Here is a 21,214-nt window from a genome sequence, read left to right as displayed (position 1 = left end):
CCTCCTGATGACGGAGACATGTGTTGCCTCCGAAACGTCGTGATTTTTATTTTTTTACTTTTTATTATTTTATTTTTTATTAATTTTAATTTCATTTTTTTACCTACGTGACTTTACCGAAAAAACTAAGAGTATGAATCCTTGCAGTCACGAAAGCTTCAAATCTAGAATATATGAATAACGTTGTATTAGCGGTATTTAGAGAGAGCAGTGAATGCGTTTTGTCACCAGGGGTGAGGCGCTGGGTTGGTCCTCGGAAATGGTTGCGTCGACTGAGTGGTCCGCGGAAGTTCAAGGAAGAGTTATTTATCCTATTTGTCCATGCTGGCCAGACGTGTTTGAAAGAAGTGGGAGTTCCCACATTCTACCCCACCTCACGCGACCTGCACTGTGGTGTACCCATGTATACAGAATCAGGATATCAGAGTTTGTATTTTGTCTGGAGGAATACGATGAGCTATAAAGCTCTTTTGCACAGATGTCCAGTAGGGGCGGGTTAGAACGTTACAACATCAAACAAATTTCGATTTAAAGCTTTCGTGACTGCAGGGATTTATCTTCTTGGTTCTTTCGGTAAAGTCACGTAGAATGGAAATAATAAAATAATAAAAATAAAACATAATAAAATAATTCTCACGACGTTTCGGCCACAACGCAAGCAGCCGTCCTCAGGCGAAATACAGGTCTGTCGGAAAAACAGCGTCTGAATGAAACACCACCAGGCTTGGAGCGTATATTTAAGCTGGGTTGGAAGGGACGGCTGCTTGCGTTGTGGCCGAAACGTCGAGAGAATGATTTTATTATGTTTTATTTTTATTATTATTATTTCCATTCTACGTGCCTTTACTGAAAGAACCAAGAAGAAACATCAAACAATACAAACACACGACAGTAGTGCAAAGTACAGGAAGGGCAAACAAGTCACCCAAACACACAGAAATAAAACTAAACCACCCCCATCCTACCAGGCAAAGCCCACAGAGGTATTAACTTGTTTTTCAGAAGTGACATTGGCCACAAATGATAGCTCAACGAAGAGGACACTTTCGATTTAAAGCTTTCGTGACTGCAGGGATTCATCTTCTTGGTTCTTTCGGTAAAGTCACGTAGAGTGGAAATAATAAAATAATAAAAATAAACATAATAAAATAATTCTCACGACGTTTCGGCCACAACGCAAGCAGCCGTCCTCAGGTGGAGAACAGGTCTGTCTTCTCGCGCATGACAGACCTGCTCTCCACCTGAGGTCATTCAGACTCTGTCTTCTCGACAGACCTGCTCTCCACCTGAGGACGGCTGCTTGCGTTGTGGCCGAAACGTCGTGAGAATTATTTTATTATGTTTTATTTTAATTATTTTATTATTTCCATTCTACGTGACTTTACCGAAAGAACCAAGAAGATGAAGTGGACACTGGCGGCAGGATTTAATGAATCGGCACCGTCGTTTCAACTGCAGCACCGTGGACATCGAATCGAATTGGCGACCTCTGCGATGGGAGTCCAGTGTGCTAAGCAGCGCAACATCGACGATGGTGTGTTATTCTTCTCAGGAATGTCCTTTTTTTGTGGCGGCTGTAAGTCTTTCCGGTATTTCACAAGACCCGTTTTTTTGGTCAGTTGCGCAATAATACACCACTTCAAGAGAATACTTTTACAGTAATTCTCTCCTCTTCCAGTAGAGTACTGTGAGTTATTCTTTTGCACATGATGTATCCCCAGTCACCCTCAGAGTTAGCATCACTAACCGAGCAAGTGCAGTCGCTCTCTTGCCCGTTATTGCTTCTTTGTGCGTGAGATGCTTCCACTGACCAAGCGCGAACGACGGGTTTGTCTGTCGGTAGCGCCATGCGTCGGTCATTTTGCGCATGGGTAACACCCTGAGGGCGGAATGCTTTAGCTTGTTTTTTTTAACAATGTCCTTTCTGCTTCGCCACACTCGGGTGCATGTATGTTGAACTTTCTTTTTCGCAAACGTACGCGGCCAATTGTGCTGATCGGAGGTGCGGAAAATGTAGTGGAGCAGATAGTAGAGTGTTACTGTTAGGTTTTTTCGGTAAAGTCACGTAGGTAAATTTTTTTATAAAGTTAATAAAAGTAATAATGGAAATAAAATAAAATAATAAATCACGACGTTTCGGAGGCAACACAAGTCCCCGTCATCAGGTGGGACCGTCACAGCTAAATTTACTGCATCAAGGTAGTAGAGTGACCCACCTGGGCTGCCAGTTTTATTGTGGGACAAAGTGCCAGAGTGGATAGGGGCTACGGGGATAAAAAGCATTCTTTATCGGATAGGTGTAACATCTGCCAACGGTGGAGCACTGGGTTTAACGGCTATGCGTCTGGTCTGTCGGAATAAATGCCGCCGTGAAACACGCTGGCCTCGAAAAGCGTGTTGTACTCATGTGGAGAGATTTCTTTTGTGCATTTTTCGGCGGTCCGAGTTACTTTAATGAGCTTGAACCTTCGCATTGACGTTGGTAACCAGGTGTTTTTGAGAAATCCCTTGCTACGCCTGGGTGCATACGCTAAGAGATAGCTGCTCTCTCCTCCGGGTTAGGGCCTTACAAGATCCAATTCGCAAATGTGTAGCCCTTTGTCAATCCACTGATGGATGATGACCTCCTCGCACCGTACGAGGTGCTGGTGGGGTGGGTGGGGTTATTTGATCATACTTTACCACGCTGGTCATTGCCTGTAGATAAAGGCAGGGAGCAACAATCTGGGATCATAGAAAGGCAGTACAACAAGCGTTTTTTTCCTGAGCTGACCTCTGCCCAGCATAGCCCTGCAGCAGCCTATAACACCTGTTATGCAGAGTGGTCGCCCGTTCACGCACTTTCTAGGCGCAACCCTGCTCAGCTTCCGAGTCTGACAAAGTGGGGTGCATTGCGGGTGATTTCGTCGATGGTGAGCAGCGAGATGGATGTTTGTCTATGGTGGGTGTTCGGCTTTGCTCAGTCCGTTAGACTCAATGTAACATCAGCGTATCATTCGCATACACCTTGCAGACTTTGTAAATAATTGAGTGATGCACGCACAATTGAGTGCACATTTCCTGAGCGTAGGAATCCCTAGCCAATGAATCAATGCGTCGTTATACAGCATGAAGACAAACGTACTGTGTTCTTCTCAATATAAAACACAGCTGCCTCGGTATAAAAGTAACAAGAAACTGTACTTTCAAAATAAGCACCATGATCCCTCAAGCACTGAGCAATAAAACACTTTTAAAATGAGAGGCGTAGCGATGGTGCTGTGGTTCTTATGCCTGGCGAGCTGAGCTCGATTCCCGACCACGGCTAACATCAGTGGCGAGCGACGAAACGATGAATTTATACATGTTAAATTTCGATTTTAAGCTTTCGTGACTGCAGGGATTCATCTTCTTGGTTCTTTCGGTAAAGTCACGTAGAAGGGAAATAATAAAATAATAAAAATAAAACATAATAATGAGAATTATTTTATTATGTTTAATTTGTATTATTTTATTATTTTTATTATTTTATTATTTCCCTTCTACGTGACTTTACCAAAAGAACCAAGAAGATTTATACATGTTTTCATAATTCATAATTATACGTTGTATGTAACGGGTTCACTTGAGGTGAGGTATTGTGCCAGTGTAGTGTAGTTGCTGGGCAGAATTTCGCTCTGAACGGGTGGATGTTGAGGTCTGAAGGTGGAATCGGCGGGTATCGAATGAAACCGAGCGCGCTACCGCGTACCAGGGCGGCGCTCGTGACGATGCGGATCCCACCGGCTGCACCCACCACCATCTTCACCTGCGCCTCCTCGTCCATAACCACCGCTGGGCACATGGAGGACAGTGGACGTTTCCCTGGGTGAAAGGGGTGGGAGCATTGACAGTTGGGCAAGAAATGCCGCTTCACTGTATCTCCATGCACACGCACACACACACGCTCGTTACGCTGATGTAGGTAGAGGGCATATGCCGTGGTCACATGAGGCCTTCCACTTCAATCTGGCCTACATGCATCCTAGCCACACTAATCGGGTACTGGAGGGGGTGAGAATTTTTCAACCTGACAACGCTATGTCAATGCCACGGCCTCTTGCAGTGACAGAAGTGACGTTGGCATGAGTGTGTGTGTGTGTCGATATTAGGAAGTCCTATTCGGCCCTCAGTAGTTCACCACCCATGGAATAGAACTTTCATCTTGAGAGGGTAATAAAACTCATTGATCCATAATAAAGTTTTTGTTGGGTTAGATCAGGTAAATATAAATGTGTCGTTAAACCCGCCACCACCCGACACAGCCAATTAGTAAGATTTGTCGCGTAAACAAAACATGCCAATTTGTTAGCAGTTCAGCACACCGGTGTGTTGGAGAGTGAACCCACAACATTTACAATTCGAGTACGTGTGCGGTAGCAACATTTCCAGTAAGAGTTTAACCCCCTGTGCGTGCGAGGGAGCAATCGAACGACGCAGATTACTGCACGAATTCAAAAGGTCAAGAGGAGTTGACAGCAGCTTCCATGGAGTGGATTCTATCCCTTGCTCCCACCTGGTTGGATGTAGTTGGCTGGCGATGGCGGTACCCCCGAGGTGTTGATGGTAAACGGGGATGAGAAACTGTCCATCGCGTTGTTGAAAATGATCCCGGTTGTCCTGGAGCGAACCAACGAACCAAAACTGCCAAAGTACAAGAATACGTTACGCACTGTGGGTTTATACAGTGTCTAAATGCCACCGCTTCTTAAGAAATAAAAAGCCCTTTGTTGCTGGAACAGAGCGTGTGTGCAGGAGGTGAGAGCGAGATGAAAGGACAAACGTAGGCAGGGGGAAAATTGATGGCAGATCTTGAAGACGCGAGAGCAATAAGAAGGTAAAAAAAGAAAAAGAAAGAATGGCCAGGTGGCTAAAGGGTCAGAGGAATAAAACCCCCCTGCATTTAGAGGGTACCAATCTGGGTTTCAGTCACCCATAATTAAACCGGGTTTTTCAGTGTGGCAAGTTGATGTTTGCAGCCGGTCAGCGGTAACTGCACAAAAAAACCCATCACAATTAATTCAGTTCTGCACTTGATTTGGCTGAATTCCATGTTATGAGCAATTTTGTTGTTAGCAAGATGGATGGGAAAGAGTTTTGCCCTAAGCTGTGTACCAGAAGTTACTTCAAGGGATCTCTGAGGCAGATCTACGATATCCGCTTCTGCAGGCTCTTCTCTACCACATGGCGTGACAACAATATTATTCATTGCATGACATGACACCGACAGCACAATCAGGCACCGCGGTAGCAAGGAGATGTTATCTCTCCCTCGCCTGATATGCAGGGGTTGCGGGTGTGATCCCAACACTGCGTATGCCTGTTGTATATTTTGAGTTGGCGTGATCTCTCCCCATGGTGGTCGCATGGAATTTTCTCTGGGTCCTCTGGTTTTCACACCTCCACATTTACAAACATGCTTTGAGACTATTTGGCTACAACTATAAATTCCCACATTTACAGTGGTGAGGATATGAGCCAATTCGACGAGCTGTTATGCGCGGTGGCCAAGTCACCTCGGAAAAAGAGCTCATAGGCTCAGCGGGATTTTTCCTAGTAAATTTTTAAAATAAATATTGATTGAGTTGAGCTTAATCAAGACAAAAGCAATCCCGCAAGATGAATTCCGCGGCGAGATCCTTATCCATTCCAAAGCAGCGAGGCTGGCCACTCCGCCTGCCGGCACCTCAGGTTGATGCTGGAGGTGGCGCTGACGGCGCCGCCGTCCCCGGCCACCACGGACACGTGAGAGGCTCCCGCATCCTCCGCGTGCGAGAACATCGACTCGTAGAACCGGGCCGGGTGCGTCGAGTCCCCGCTGATCTTCCAACGGAGCGCCTGGGCATAATCCTCCGACGTCAGGTTCCGCACCAGCTGTCGGGAGAAACCGCCGACGGTGCGTCCACCACGACTCGTTACCGGCGGCGTGCTTCGCCGGGGGTGGAACCGCAAGCGCCGGGTTAATGAGGTCAACAGGAGTCATCGCTTTGTAGAGCTGGAAGAATGCAAACAACATTATATGGTGTAGAATTTCAGGTTTCGGTTAATGTGGTAAAGTTGCAGCTCCGAGAAACGTATCGGTTTGACTGACATACGATGAACATCTCAACATGCTCTTTGGTTCTTTTGGTAAAGTCACGTAGGTAGAAAAATTAATAGATCACGACGTTTCGATCGCAACACAAGCAACCGTCTTCAGGTGAAAAAGAGGGGGAATCCGCTGAGGCAGGCTGTTTATAAAGGTTTAGAGATGGGCGGGGCAGCTAATGTTAATGTGGGAGCGAGCAGGAGAGAGCGAGTAGAAGAGAGAAATTTGCTTGTAAATGTGAGCTCGGCGAAGGCCGATCTCGGTTTGGGCCTGGAAATTTGAGAGTCGGCCAATATTGGCACATAGGAAGGGAACATCAAAGCAGTTAAACATCTCAACAGTGCAGCAATCCGTCGTGTAGGTTTCATGGATTTTAGAACTAGTTATGTAATGTCTCCATGCGTTATAAATTGTGTATTATTATTATTGTCATGAGGACCGCTTTCTGACATGGCGTGATGCACCGCTGTACAAGCGGTCCAATTGGATGATTAAAATACGTCACCATTAAGCGTTACAACCTCGGTTTGGCTACCGCTTAAGCCATGACATAGACAGGCGACGGCTGCTTAGGACGAGACTGATGGCATGACACCTGTGTTGGAGAATATCGCTGCTGTGGGTTTTGTAGCTGTGCGGGTACAGGTCTCCGCCCGGCACGTACTGCCGGGGCGTGATCCCCCGACGTTTCCCTCCACGTCCCCATGGAGCTTCTCCAGGAGGTGACATCATTTCAATTCGGTTTGCGAAGAAGCTCGGAGCACGCGGAGCACAACGTTGGACGTCGCGACAGATAACACGCGGCACAAACCAATAACCGCCCATTGCAAACCCGCGTAGAGTTGACCTGGCTTCGGCTCGTTCCGCCGCGCTGGCTCGCGACCACGCGGCCCGTGCCACTCACGTCCCGGACGTCGGCGAAGCGAGGGTCGGCCAGCTCGCTCCGCTTTGCGAACGCGAACTTGAAGGCCTCGACGATGCGGTGGTAGGTCAGTGCTTTCTCTTTCGCCGTGGACACACTGTCGGCGGAGAAGTGGAAGCCTGCAAGACAGCGACGGCAAGGCTCGCCCGCTTTCAGCGGCCGTGGTTGTCGTGTGCGGTGGAGAGGCAGAGGTGGATCTGGACACCTCCCTAGGTGGGTTGGTCCCAAAATTGAAAGGCTTTACCAGTGACCTACATTGACAGTGGATACACATTATTTTCTCAGGTCATTTTTGGGGTCTCACGGGTGGTGGGGGGGGGGGGGGGGCGGGGGGCGGAGGGCATCGTCCCCATTGCCCCCCTTTTGGATCTGCCACGACGGGGCAGTGGTGGATCCACATTGAACCGTTCCAGGGCCAGGCCACCAACCTGCCACCTCCCTGCCACTATCCTGCTTCAACAGCCCACACCGACCAGCGTGGTGAAAGTGTGGATAAGAGATTACTTGAAGGAATATTAGAAGTAGTTCTGTGATAACCTCATCCGCAGACCATTCTCTGACACACAACAGGGTGATGCACTGCTCTGCAAAACTTCTGAATCGACTCTTGCATGATGCGCTTTCAGATGCGCTTCCACGGCCGTCTGGAACGCTCTTTCCTCCAGATATTCGGAAGTCACTGGGAGCTATGCACTCTTAAATCATCGTCTAGATTGAAAACTCATTTTTTAAGAACAGCCTTTAGAGTTTAGTTTGTTGTCCTTTCCCCACACCTCCGACGTGCACGGCTGGCTACGTACGGTACAGAAGAAGCCTAACATACACGCACACAACCACACGTGTTGTGCAGTAGAACCACGTGGAGACGAGGAATACTATAAGGGCTGTTACCGTTTAAAAACCACTGTTACACTCAGCACTCTATACTCACACGAGGGGTAGGTACTCTCTATCTCGGTCCTTTACCCCGGACACTGAATGCTATCTGGGTCCTGCCCTCGGCTATCCTTTGGGGCTCTCTCACTCGTCTGCCCGGAGCGGGGGTTCAGCCAACACCGTTTCCGCGACGAGGAGAGAGAAACCCTCTCCTAGCCAACCCTTACTGAAGACTTGGGACCCTACCCTCGGCCATCCCCTTGGCTCTCCCACTCGTCTGCCCGGAGCGGGGGTTCAGCCAACACTGCTCCGCGACAAAGAGGAAGAGACACCTTGCAGCCGATCCTTGCCCTGGCTCCCCACAACGACCACGCCTTCGTCACGGGGTCCCCCTTAAATACCCCTTAGGCGGCTCCTCCCCCGAGCTCGGACCCGCCTTTGTTCCCGAAGGTACCCCTCTTACACCACCGGTGACATGACGTCATCCTTGACTGTCAACCCGCTTCGCACCTCCTTCTGTTCGCCCCGTCACGGTGACTCGCATTACTCCTCTACACATACAACGACGCGACTCCAATAGCGCGATTGGAGCAAAGTTTCTAAATGAGGCACCTTCGAGGATTCATATTCTTAGGTTTTTTCGGTAAAGTCACGTAGGTAAAAAATTAAAATTAATAAAAGTAAAATTAAAGTAAAATAAAAATCACCTTCGAGGATGTTGAGGATGAGGCTGAGCACAGCTCCGCTGGCTGGCGGTGGCGGCGTGTACACCCGGTAGCGTCCCAGCTCCACCAGCAAGGGCACCTCCACCAGCTCCGGCTCGTAGGCCCGCAGGTCCTCCAGCGCGATAATGCCACCTGCAAGCGAGGCCGCCAGGTCAAGTTTTTGCTATCGTTCTGGAGGTCCCTTTTCGTTCAAGTTCAAGTTCATTGATTAGGTATAGCCCTGTGAGCCGTTCGGCTCTTGAATCGGGTGCAACCGCAACAAACAAAAAACAAAAACATCAACAAAAAACTTCTTAAAGTGAATATGTGTCTAAGTGCAAACAGAAAATCCAAGAAAAGACAGCAAAATATTGCAGAAAAAACACCGTACACCAACGCTGTGTGCAAAAATCCCAGTGGGATGCAAGTCAAACAACAATAACAACAACCACAAGACAACTTAGATTAAGGCCATCAGTCTAACTCTGTACTACAACAAACAAACATGGCTAAACCACGATTTAAAGCTTTCGTAAAAAAAAACTTCCCTTTGCCGTTTTAACGCGACCGATGCCCAATGTCAGGCAATTGATTGTTTTTCGCATTGGTTATTTCAGTTGTAGTTTTTAAACGTCGAACAGTATACACGGTGATCATAAAACTGAATCAAACGTTCAAATGAGACAAAACTATGTTAAATATGAGGACACAAATGGTGGCAATACGTACGGTTATGTCCTGGATTTAATTAACATACTACCCATAGGATCGAACAATGTGCAAAAATAATGCATTTGAACCATTATAAAAAAAGACAAAGATCCCCCGTATAAGCTTAACAGACTGTAGGGGTAACTGCTGTTAGCGAGCACATATAAAGGCCAGCACAGCACATGAGGGGGTGGGTGGCCAACACCACGCCCGGCCGCCTTTGTCTCCCTAGTGGCGATGTTTACACACCGCCCTGCATACTCATTTGAGGCTGAGCCGACCAGTTCAGATAATCGTCACCGGTGTTGCCCGTGAGCGGGAATCGAACCCGGGTCACCAGCTTCGTAGCGCAGCGCGCTAACCGCTACACCACCGCTCCCCACGATACACACACACGCACACGAGTATATATATTAACACATTTTGAGGGGCCCCTCAAAATCTGAGGCCTCGGGGTGCCCCCCCGTAATCTTGCCGCGCGTTAATCCGACGCTGCCTGAAGGTGACCAACGTGTTGACAATTGTGGTGGGGTCTGGCAGCCACACAGTTTTGCATTATAATTCCCAATTTTTTAAAATTTTAATGGGAACATTCATCCAAAGAAAAAAAAGTTATTCCTCGTGCCAGTTTGGCTCACGGGATTTAACCGCAGGAGCATGTGGTAGCTTCATCATCCATTCGAGAATAATATGTACGGCATGCAAACTCCAGATGTTCTTAGACGTATTTCTGCGGTGTTTTATTGTGGAGTGGAGCGGTGGGCACAATGGTTAACGCGCTGCCCTGTGAACCAGGCCAACTGAGTTTGATTCCCGGCTGCGGTGAGCATCTTCACCAACCCACGCTGACCAGCGTGGTGAAGCATGGTCATACAGCCCCTATGACCGAGACGGCATTTGGTGACCTTTGTCCAGAAGTGGATTTTGATAAAACTCTGTCAATTATTATCGCTAATACGGTATTATTATTATGGGAGAAACTGTATAGACTGTGTTTGCATGCAAGCTGGTAAATAGTGTTATACACTATAAACTATTTTTTATTTTACCAGGTAAGGCCCACTGAGCTATAAGGCTCTTTTTCAGAAGCAATGTGGCCACAAATGATAGCTGAACAAAGTGGCTGATCACGTCAAAATGTATAGCAGCCAAGTACTTTCAATGTATTTGTCTAACTCTGTCGGGGAAACCCGTACCATGGCGAGAACATGCAAACTCCAAACATACAGGCGACTAAACATATGTTTAAATTAAATTATAATGTTCTATTCCTTTGGCCAAATACCATCTGTAAGAATTGTACATATAGAAATCAGTAATGTGATGACATTTCTCTGTAGCGAGGTCTGAGAAAGTGCAGCATCCCGAGGGAAGAGGCCACTTGAAGGGATCTTAAAAATAGTTGTACAGTCACTCCTTCCTGCGAGCATTCCCAATGGACCCTGCCTCTTAGGGGCCGTCCATAAATGACGTCACGCACTTAGTGGGGGGGGGGGGGGTCAGACATTTGTGACGATGTGTGACGAGGCGGGGGGGGGGGGGTGAGAAATGTGACGTCACATCAAATTGCGCAACTTTAAATAAATGTAGACAACACGTTCTACTTAATTAAATAGACTTTTTAATAAATGTTTTCTCCTACAACACCAGAGTGTAGCGCCACATTAAACACGCACTACAATGACAATAGTTTAAAGCGATTTGAAGCAAGTTTTATTTTCAAAATGAAAATATGGTTTTGGGGGGAGGGGGCAGAGTTTTGTGACGTCATATTTGAGAGGGGGGTCTGACTTTTTGTGACGCCGTGTAACGAGGGGGGGGGGGGGTCAAAAATCATCCAAAATCGCGTGACATCATTTATGGACGGCCCCTTATGACATGACACCAATAGCACAAGTAGAATATAATATGGGGGGGGGGGGGAGGGAGATAAGCTAATACCGCGTATATTTTTTCAAGTGTACACGATACTTGGTGTGCGCGGTCACCTGCCGCTCGGATGTCATCGACAATGCTTTCGGAAAGTGATCCGTCGTAAAAGGCGTCCGGTCCCTCTGCCGCAATCACCTGCAGCGTCTCCGCCAGCCTCTCGTCTCTCACCGTGCTGTTGACTTGCAGGATTTCCCCGTGGTCGTCACAGAACACATCGCTGTGGGTCAGAACGACGACGCAAATAAATGCACTGCAAGAACGTGGAATGAACTCAAAGCGGGATTCTTCCTAGGTGCCACATTAAGCCGGAGATGAAAGAGCGGGCTTATTAAAAAAGGATTACGTTTGACGCCGAGTGCAATGGTGCAACACAATGCACTTTGCAGATAATTACAGACCGCTGGTGCGTTCATATTGAAAACCCGCAGCATTATCTCTGGCCTTTTTTTCATCTTACGTCAAACACCGCCGGGTTGTGGCTGTGCACTGGGTTTGAGATGTATGTATGTATGTTGAACTTATTTCGCATCGTATGTAGCCAACCGCGCTAATGAGAGTTGCAGGGGAAGGACAACAAACAACACAAAAAGCAGTTCTAAAGAAGTAAAAAATTCAATAAAGATTTCAAAGTGCATAGCTCCAGTGGTTTTCGAATGTGTCAAAAGTAAAAGTGACTTCTTACTCAAATGGGCATGTAGGGTCCTCCACAATATAGTTTTTTTTTGGGTTAGATCGCGTAAATATATAAATGTGTCGTTAAAACCCACCACCACCCGACACAGCCAACTAGTAAGGGTTGTCACGTAAACAGAACGTGGCCAATTCGTCACTGGTACAGCACTAGTGTGTAGTTTATAGTGTAGTGTATAGTGTAGTGTATAGTAGTGTATAGTGTCGTGTATAGTAGTGTATAGTGTAGTGTATAGTGTAGTGTGTAGTGTAGTGTATAGTGTAGTGTATAGTGTAGTTTATAGTGTAGTGTATAGTGTAGTGTATAGTAGTGTATAGTGTAGTGTATAGTAGTGTATAGTGTAGTATACTAGTACAGCACACCGGTGTGTTGGAGAGCCAAGCCACAACATTTACAATCTGAGTACGACCTTTCGCCAGTAATTACAACTAGCTTCATCAGGTGACAGCCACATTTGTGGAGAAGTCCACTTGTTTCGTTCCTTATATAGAGGCGTAGATGTGATGACAACACTTGCGCATTGTAAACTGATGTCCGCTCCTGTTTACAGACCTGCACAAGTGATGAAAATTCCACATTCCCCAGAGATGTATGAGTCCTTCCAAAGGAAAGCCACTGTTGACTCACCCACAAAGTGGCACTTATTTGATCAATTCCCGGGGGGGGTGATGCACTGAGAGATGGGACGCGCTGGTGAATGTACATTCTGTAACGTCAGGGGGTAAGGTGGTGGGGGGGCTAGAGGGGGCATGTCTATGCGCCGCTTCTCGGTGGTAGCCCCAACAGTCTGGAACGATATCCCTCTGCACATTCGCAGCATCACCTCAATCGCCTCCTTCAAGAGACACTTAAAAACTCACCTCTACAACCACGTGCTTTCGAGCGACTCTGAGCTTGGCTCCGCGCCTCTGAGTTGCGGCCACTACGTCTGCAAATCTGCGCGCGTTATAAATTTAACTATTATTATTAAAGCACCCTCCTGATGAAGTCATGTTAATTTTATACTTGCTTCCCGCACAAATTTGCCACCTCTATACATTCTCATAGTCTTCTAAAAAAATATGTCGTTGCAATATTTAACTCCAGCAGCGGCCATTTCGGTGAGCTCCCACAGCATTGAAAACTACTGTGCACATCTGCTTTAGCTCAGTTGATTCGCTTCGCCTATAAGTGGTTTCAGCAGCTTGGCCATAGTTGGAGGGGGCTGGATGAAATGCAAGAATTCTAAAATACAGACATTTCAGCAGGGTCACCGTGACCTCTAGTGGATGATAGGTGACTCTAGCGGCAAGATTAAACTACATTTTTTTTTCTTTAACCAGGTAACGCCCACTGAGCTGTATAGCTCTTTTTCAGAAGCGACCTGGCCACAAATGATAGCTCAACGAAGTGGCTCATCATGTGGAAATTTATAGCAGCCAAATACTCTAAACGCATGTTAATTCTAAATGTGGAGGGTAAACCCGGAGGACCCATGCTTCTTCGTAAAAAATAAAATTGTTGTTTAATTTTCTCTATCAGTATCCATGTTTCTGATCCACGAAGTCACAGCTGGAAATCTCCACCCGTCGGAATCGTTTTCGTGCACAGGGTGTGCTGCTTTTCCCAACGCAATTCAGTTTCCAAAAGCACTGCAACCTACCTACTCTCGCCCACCCCTTGAGTTCTCACTCTGCTGTGTGTTGCAGGCTGTCTCTCTCCAACATCCATTTTGTTGAGCAAAAACTTGACCTTGATCTGCTCATTTATTCTTGAGCGCAACTTCCCTTCCTCTTTTTTTTCCTCAATGCATCAGTGCAGCCTCCACGTTCCGGTTTCTCTTCTGCGCATGCCATCTTCCCCAATGTATTGCCGCTCCTTATTGCACCATTCTTTGATGTCGCTCACCCGGCTGATGCGCGGTTCTGCCACGTCCATCTTGAGCCTTCTCCTCGTCAAGTTTCAAGTTCACTTTTGTTGAGCCCAAGTCGTCTTCTTTCGTGTGGATTAAGAGCAGCGGGTTAAAGATGTAATTTTAGGTTTGTTATCCACTCAATTGACTTTTCAAAAGCGGCATGGATCTCATCCATTCCTCCTTTAAAGCAGTGAAGACAGTAGCAGCAGTGGAGTGTTTACGATGCGGTGGATGGTTTTGGATTCGGGGCCTCACTCGTAGGCCGCCGAATCTTTGATGCGCCATTTGCGCATCAGGTGGCCGGATTGGCCATGTTCGGTCCTGATCCAGATGTTGGTCGACCATTGGCGGAAACCAAGTGAGAGTTCAAGAAACTGGGTCAGTCTTATTTACAAGAGTGACCTGGATCGCCAATGTCACTAAAATCCTCCCAGCACCGTGCTTCATGGTACCCTGACACCGCTCGTCCTCTTTACACACGCACAGCTTCTGTTTCTGGGTTCATTCATCAGAGTCTACTGTTCACCATTGACATCTATTCTGGCCACAGCTTAAACCCAACTTTGTAACAGGATCCTGTAATCATCGTGTTACCACAAGGAGGGGCTGGCTTCGATGGCTTGCCGGTGCTCCACGACAGCGCTGGCGAGAGGGCCGGACATTCGGAAGCCGTTCCGCGCCAGCGCGATGCTGGGCTGGAAGAGGCGCGCCCAAGGCAGGCGGCCGTGGCGTCTGTGGGCTAGGGCATAACCCCGGATTTCACCGGGCACGGCTATAGCCAGCCCGCCTGCACGCAAGCACCCACCCATGCACGCACGCACGCACCCACGCAACGCATGTATGCACATGCGCATGCAACGACGCCAGAATGTTTTGCATGAGTATTTTGTGCGTGGGAGGATACTGGAGCATGAAAAGATATTAATAATGACTCAAAGCTTTCGTGAATGCAGGAATTCATATTCTTTGCGTCTTTCGGTGAAGTCACGTAGATTGGTTCAAAGGAAATAACAAAAAACTACGACATTTCGATTGCAACACAAGCGGTCGTCATCAGGAAAAGGGGGTTGGCTTCTAAAGGCAAACTGTTTATAAAGGTTTGAAATGGGCGTAGCCTAAATGTCAGCAGCATGGGCGGGGCAGCTGATGTTAATGTAAGTGGTGGGCGGGGCAGCGAATGTTGATGTAAGTGGTGGGCGACAACTGCGACGGTGGTAAGTTTTCCACCAATTAAAGGGCTGCCAGGTAACAATTAGCATGTTAATGTAAGATCGGTGAGTGGCCTCCACGGCGAACGCGCTGAGGTGGCTATGTGAATGTGAGAGATTAGCATGTTAATGGGAGAGATTAGGATGTTAATGGGAGATTGCAGAGCCGCAACCTCTAGGTTGGCGTTTTAAGGTGGCTGTGTAAGCGTGAGAAATGTATCCAGTTAATGTGAAATTGGAGAGCCGAAAAGAACAACTTTTGGGTTACACCCATTTCAAACCTTTATAAGCAGTTTGCCTTTAGAAGCTAACCCCCTTTTCCTGATGACGACCGCTTGTGTTGCGATCAAAACGTCGTAGTTTTTTGTTATTTTCTTTGAACCTATCTACGTGACTTTACCGAAAAACCCAAAGAATACGAGAATAATAATAATAAAAACTGGCCTTCACGTTAAAACATTCAGTGAGTCACAACATTATTTCTCGTTAACTATCAATAGATTTTTTGTGCGGGGCTAACACTCGAAAGTCCAGAGACATGATACACAAACCCATTTACCTGTGCTGCCATCTCCAACTAGTTTTAGAAGGCTATGAAATCTCAACTTCAAGGACAGTGCATATTATTATCATTATCAGAGTTGCTTCTTTTTGTTTGCTTTTTTGACTACTTGTGTTGTGGTTATTGCAAACATGATGCCTTGAATAAAGGTGTCAGTTTTGTACCAGTTTAAAAGGGTAAAAACCTACTACTATATTTTGCCACTGGTAAAAGAGATCTCATAGTGTAAATGCTTACCCCGAGCTCTCAAGACTCTGATATTGCACTGTGTTTGAGTTGTACGCCTTCTGGTGTCATCTGGTCCAACACCAATGGGGACTAGGCTCTAAAGAAAGCCGTCTCGGGTGTGGACCAATCAACTTCAAGGACAGTGCATATTATTATCATTATCAGAGTTGCTTCTTTTTGTTTGCTTTTTTGACTACTTGTGTTGTGGTTATTGCAAACATGATGCCTTGAATAAAGGTGTCAGTTTTGTACCAGTTTAAAAGGGTAAAAACCTACTACTAGTTTAAGAAGGCTAAAAAATCTGCTTGATCCACCAACTCTTTCCTTCGAAGTTCTCGATCACAGGCTTGTGCCACCACACACTTGTAAAACAGTTCCTGGCACTCCAATCTATAAGAAACAAACAGTGAGAATTCACATCTCTGCATAGATTTACCGATGCGCGACGAGCCGGCATCACCTCCAAACATGTCTTGAGTAGCGTTCAGCGGAGCAACCTCCCTGGCATTGATGGCTTCAACTTTACCTGATGGAAGCACAAGACGCACTCACACATCTTGTGTCACTTGCTTTAAATACATTAGTTCGCAACATGGAGGAGATGTATTGACATTTTTACTATTGTCGTATTTTGCATTGTTTTTGGCAAATATCTCAGTATCAGGTCTCCCAAAGAAGACATTTAATCTTAGTCTTAAAAATACATACGCTTGCACAGTGCCAGATTAAGCTAGTGCGGGGCCTGTAGCATATGTTATAAAGGGGCCCTAAATATAAAAAAAACATAAATATTAAACCACAATTTTTTTGCTTGCATAGTAAAGTAATTGTATTTTTTCATTTGCTAAACAGCCAGATAATACGACAAATCGCTAACCTTAAACACCCAGTCGTTCATGAAAGTTGAAGGCAGTATAGTACTACAGTAATAGAGCAAGTGCACAATCACGGAACCGGAATTGATAGCTTGAAAGCATTTTGCGCAGGGCCCTTGAATGTGCGGGGCCCGTAGCGCGACTTTTGCTACGAGGCCAATCTGGCACTGCGTTTGCAACGTCTCACTACTGAGCCCGTGACCACAGTAGTTATGTAAGCATCGCCATGGATGAACGTTCATTGGCGTGCAATCCCCATCTCTCGCGCTCTTTGCCCTGCCAATTTCTCTAAACGCTACTCTGTTGTGCACTCTCTGGTATCCTGCCTTGCAACTCGCATTTGGCAAAACCACTCGCTTGGCTTTCTGACGTAGCTCTGCCGAGTACCGGTGCTGGCGTTGTAGATGGTCAGGAAGAGTCCGCCGCCTATACCCGTGCTGTGGGCACAGGTGAGGCCCACACACAGCAAGGCTGATATGGCCGCGTCCACTGCACTGCCACCCTCCTTGAGCACGTCCCTGCTCACCACAGAATATCGGCGAACGAACAATTGCTGCTGCTGCTTCTGTATGACGAGTGGGGTGCCGCGAGACGTTAACTACTTCGCCTGGTAAACATGATGGTCGTGGGTTCGGTCCCAACCCTGACGCATGTGTGTTTGGAATGTGTTCTACCCGTGGTCACGTGGATTTTTCTCCAGCTCCTCCTGTTTTTTCCCTCCACATTTAGAAACATGCGTATTTTGGCTGATATAAATTTCCACGTGATAAGCCGCTTCATTGAGTTATCATTTTCGGCCAGGTCGCTTCTGAAAAAGAGCTACATAGCTCAGTGGGCCTTACCGGGTAATATAAAAAAATAGTTTAGTTTACAGATTAGTTTAGCTACCGAGTGTGCAGGTGGTGCCACTGTGTCGGGGCTCATGGGCCGGAAGGGCTCAGGTGCCGGGCTAATTGCTAATTAACTCTGATGTATCACTACATAATCTTCCTGAGCTGACTTACACTACGTGAGATGCGTCATTTAACACCGAATATTGTCGGTGCAATGTTTCACTCGTGGGAAAGTGTTTTGTTATTATCCTGATTTCAGTTTTCTTCGTTGCTGTACTTTGTGTGACTTGTTTTTTGTCACGTTGGTGAGCTGGCCAGGTCGCTCTTGCAAATGGGACTCATCGTGGTCTCACCTAGTTAAACAACATATTTAGATTTAATTTGGAGCTTTCGTGACTGCAGGAATTATTCTTTGGTTCTTTCGGTAAAGTCACGTATAGTATTTCATTTAGTATTTCATTTAATTTATTATTTTATCTTTATACGTGACTTTACCGAAAGAACCAAAGAACATATTTAGATTTTAATGGGGAGGGGGGTGGGGGTAGACTTGACAGGGGGGCTCCATTCTTAACACAAGTTGGTACACATCACACTGCAAGCGTTCGTTAAGGAACGCTATCGATCGCCTTACTTGACGCCAACCGCGCAGTTGGAAAATCATCGAGTGCAGTCGAGAGCAGCGCGCAGACTGAGCACTCGCACCTTCCGATGTCAGAGCACAGCCCGGAGTCCGTGGTCACAACCGCGTTGAGGAATCGGTTGCTGGGACCCAGGGAGGTTGCGGAAACCACGGCGTGGCCATGGCGCCGGTCACCCGTGAGTGCGAAATAGAGGCCGCAGACGAGCGTGATGGCGATGAGAACCACGGCCAGGGCCTGCACCACCACACTCAGCTTCTGCATCTTCAGGGCTCAGCGTGCTGCGCAGGGGCACCGTTGGAGCCACGCACTCGTTCAGTCATTTGGCAAAGCAAGCGACCGGCAGCGGAATAGAGAAAGTCAAGCTTGAAATGTCACGAAGGTGATTAATGGTGATGATGATGATGATGACGAAGCCCTGAACACATTGAGTACCATTTCTATTTTGACAACTGTCAATAACAACTTTGTTGTGATAATTGGTTTTTTACCCTTCTATCTGGCAACAAAACTGACACCTTTTTTTTTACAAGGAGTCATGTTTGCATAGACCACAATACCTGCAGTCATAATGCAAACAAAAAACATAACTCTGATAATGTATGCACTGTCCTTGAAGTTGATTGGTCCACACCCGAGACAGCTTTCCTTAGAGCCTAGTCTCACATGGTGTTGGACCAGATGACGCCAAAAGGCGCAACTACGTATGGTGCAAAATAAGTTCACCACATATACATACATCGAACCACCACTCATTGATTTATTGAGAGGTGTTTGTTTTTCGACTCATAGTTGGAAACGGATGACTGATACAAGGATGAACACTCCAGTTATAATCTGCAAGAAATAAACACACGTTTTCCCTTCCCCCCAAAAAATGCAAGTTTGTGTTGTTGGTGGTGACCTGAGCTAGAGAACTCGCAAAAAAGCCTTCTAGAGATGTTTGGTTGCGATTGCTCACATATTGATCATGATCGTTGTAATTATACTATTGATTGATGTTTTTCGTGTGTGTCTCTCCATCATTGTTTTGAACTCCAGAACCATATCACAGTACAAGATGTCCTTCCTGTCTGCACGGCTGTATGTCGGCAGCTGAGCTAGTTTGCATATTCATATGAGGTTTGATTTCCAAGAGACATCATTTATCGAGATTTCTCCTTCGGTAATAAAATATTAATGTTCAGCCCCTCTTTCAATGCACCGCTGGATGAAGGCCTTGACAAACCATGTCGGTCAATATCCTTTCTATACTTTTTGGTTCTTTCGGTAATGTCACGTAGGTAGAAAAAGAATAGATCACGACGTTTCGATCGCAACACAAGCAATCGTCATCAGGTGCGACAACCACAGCAAGAAAAAACTGCTGAAGTAGGCGAGAGATCTGCCGTGGCACGGGGTTATTTTTCTACCTACGTGAAGAGTATGGATTCCTGCAGTCACGAAAGCTTCAAATCGCGATTGAACCATCCTTTCTATAGTTATTTTTTTAGTAACCTGGTGATAAATACATATGTACAACACGATATGTTTTTTTTTTACAAAGTTCACAAATGTGTCCGGATCAAGACGCAGTAAAAAAGGGGTGGCCAACATGAACATTTCGATACCGTGATTTGAAAGTGATTCTCATCGTTCAGTTACTCGAGACAACCAAAGTTAATCTTGTAGAACAATAACGTGAAAATCATTAATTTGTTTAATTTCTTTGAGTCTCGAGGGCACGTTTACAAGAAGCTTTCGTGGGAATGTTCTCTCAATTCTCATTCCTTGTAACGTGTCTCGTGTCATGTGCGGGAGGAAGCCGGAGAGGCCGAAGAAACCCCGCGACAAACGACCTCGACAATACAGAGCAGGCTGACCTAAACCTACTTGCTGTGCTGCGTCTGATGTGCGTCTCGATGTTCTGTTAGGGGGGGTGACCCCGCGCGTGCTCCATCTCTGCGTGAACCACCAACCCCCATCCCACTCCCGTGAGCAAGCCTCTGGATGCAGGCAACAGCATCGGTAATAATATGAACTAAATTTCGATTTAAAGCTTTCGTGACTGCAGGGATTCATCTTCTTGGTTCTTTCGGTAAAGTCACGTAGAAGGAAAAGAATAAAATATTAAAAAATAAAAATATTATTTTAATATTTTCCTTCTATGTGACTTTACCGAAAGAACCAGAAAATATAAACTAACTTAAGACTTTCTCCTGTAAGAGTAAACACAATGATCTCAAATTAACTTGCTTCTATACGTAGTGGCAGTGGTACCTCCTCGGTATTTTATCCACCGCACGAAAGATGAAATGATTAAAGGGTGGTTGAAGAAAAATTCTACAATAATCAGCCTGCCCTCATCCAAATGAGCCTGAAATGTCGCTCTCAAATACGTATCGCCGCACGGACCTTTGTCAATCCACTGCTGGATGAAAGCCTCCCCACGCCACATTTGGCATGAAGGTTGAACAGCCCATGTTTAACGGAGGTGGCCAGTGCGGATTGGCGAAGGCCGCAGTGGGCAAGGATCGGTTCAGATATCACGCGCCACTGATGTGAGCCGTGGCACTCGATCGAACCTATCCGACTACGGGCCTATATCTCTGTGCACAAACCGCAGCACAACTGCGCCACCACCACCACCTTATATATTGACACACAAGCGCACACCAATGTCCTTACCTGATTTGCCGTTCGGTCAAATATGTTCTTTGCCCGAACTCTGATGAGGCTGTGACGGCTGACAACGATCCCCCAGGTATAAGCTGTCACCTGCCAATGATAGCTATGATCTGTCTCGAACCCGTTTTGGTTTGAGGGCTGACGTTGAAGACTGGACGGATGCACTAGTAACCTTTGATTACCTCTGTCAGGCTGGCAGTGGTGGTTACCGCTCATAGCAGCTGTGTTTGCCATTGAAGCTTGCCTCATTTGTGTTTTACTACTCGCACCTCTGTGCATACATCATCACCCTGGGCCAAGGTGTAATTGACGTCACTGATTGATTGCATGTTTTCTCATATCGGTGCACAGGTTAAAGTGGCGT

The 21,214-nt window shown here is 46.5% G+C and overlaps 1 protein-coding gene across 3 annotated transcripts in view; it reads right to left on the bottom strand.

Annotated features, from left to right (window-relative positions):
• The window catches only part of LOC133348519 (glutathione hydrolase 1 proenzyme-like), a 33,762-nt gene extending 12,776 nt beyond the window's left edge, over nt 1-20,986 (bottom strand). For 2 of the 3 annotated variants that reach the window (XM_061561372.1, XM_061561374.1), the window contains exons 1-11: nt 20,851-20,986; nt 18,248-18,464; nt 17,097-17,227; nt 16,271-16,360; nt 14,431-14,623; nt 11,308-11,468; nt 8,612-8,761; nt 7,011-7,147; nt 5,705-5,892; nt 4,535-4,662; nt 3,731-3,843 (exon numbers count right to left, since the gene is read on the bottom strand). In XM_061561372.1, coding sequence (XP_061417356.1) covers nt 3,731-3,843; nt 4,535-4,662; nt 5,705-5,892; nt 7,011-7,147; nt 8,612-8,761; nt 11,308-11,468; nt 14,431-14,623; nt 16,271-16,360; nt 17,097-17,227; nt 18,248-18,447 — 1,491 coding nt within the window. In that variant the 5' untranslated portion in view covers nt 18,448-18,464; nt 20,851-20,986. The remainder of the gene's footprint in view (nt 1-3,730; nt 3,844-4,534; nt 4,663-5,704; nt 5,893-7,010; nt 7,148-8,611; nt 8,762-11,307; nt 11,469-14,430; nt 14,624-16,270; nt 16,361-17,096; nt 17,228-18,247; nt 18,465-20,850) is intronic. The other variant, XM_061561373.1, reaches the window with a different exon arrangement.
• Nucleotides 20,987-21,214: the final 228 nt, after the last annotated feature.

This window comes from Lethenteron reissneri, chromosome 27 (genome assembly GCF_015708825.2).
Source record: "Lethenteron reissneri isolate LAM-NWPU_2019-01 chromosome 27, ASM1570882v1, whole genome shotgun sequence".
Taxonomy (NCBI): domain Eukaryota; kingdom Metazoa; phylum Chordata; class Hyperoartia; order Petromyzontiformes; family Petromyzontidae; genus Lethenteron; species Lethenteron reissneri.
The sequence above is the reverse complement of the archived record's forward strand: the minus strand, read 5'-3'. Positions and strand labels throughout refer to the sequence as shown.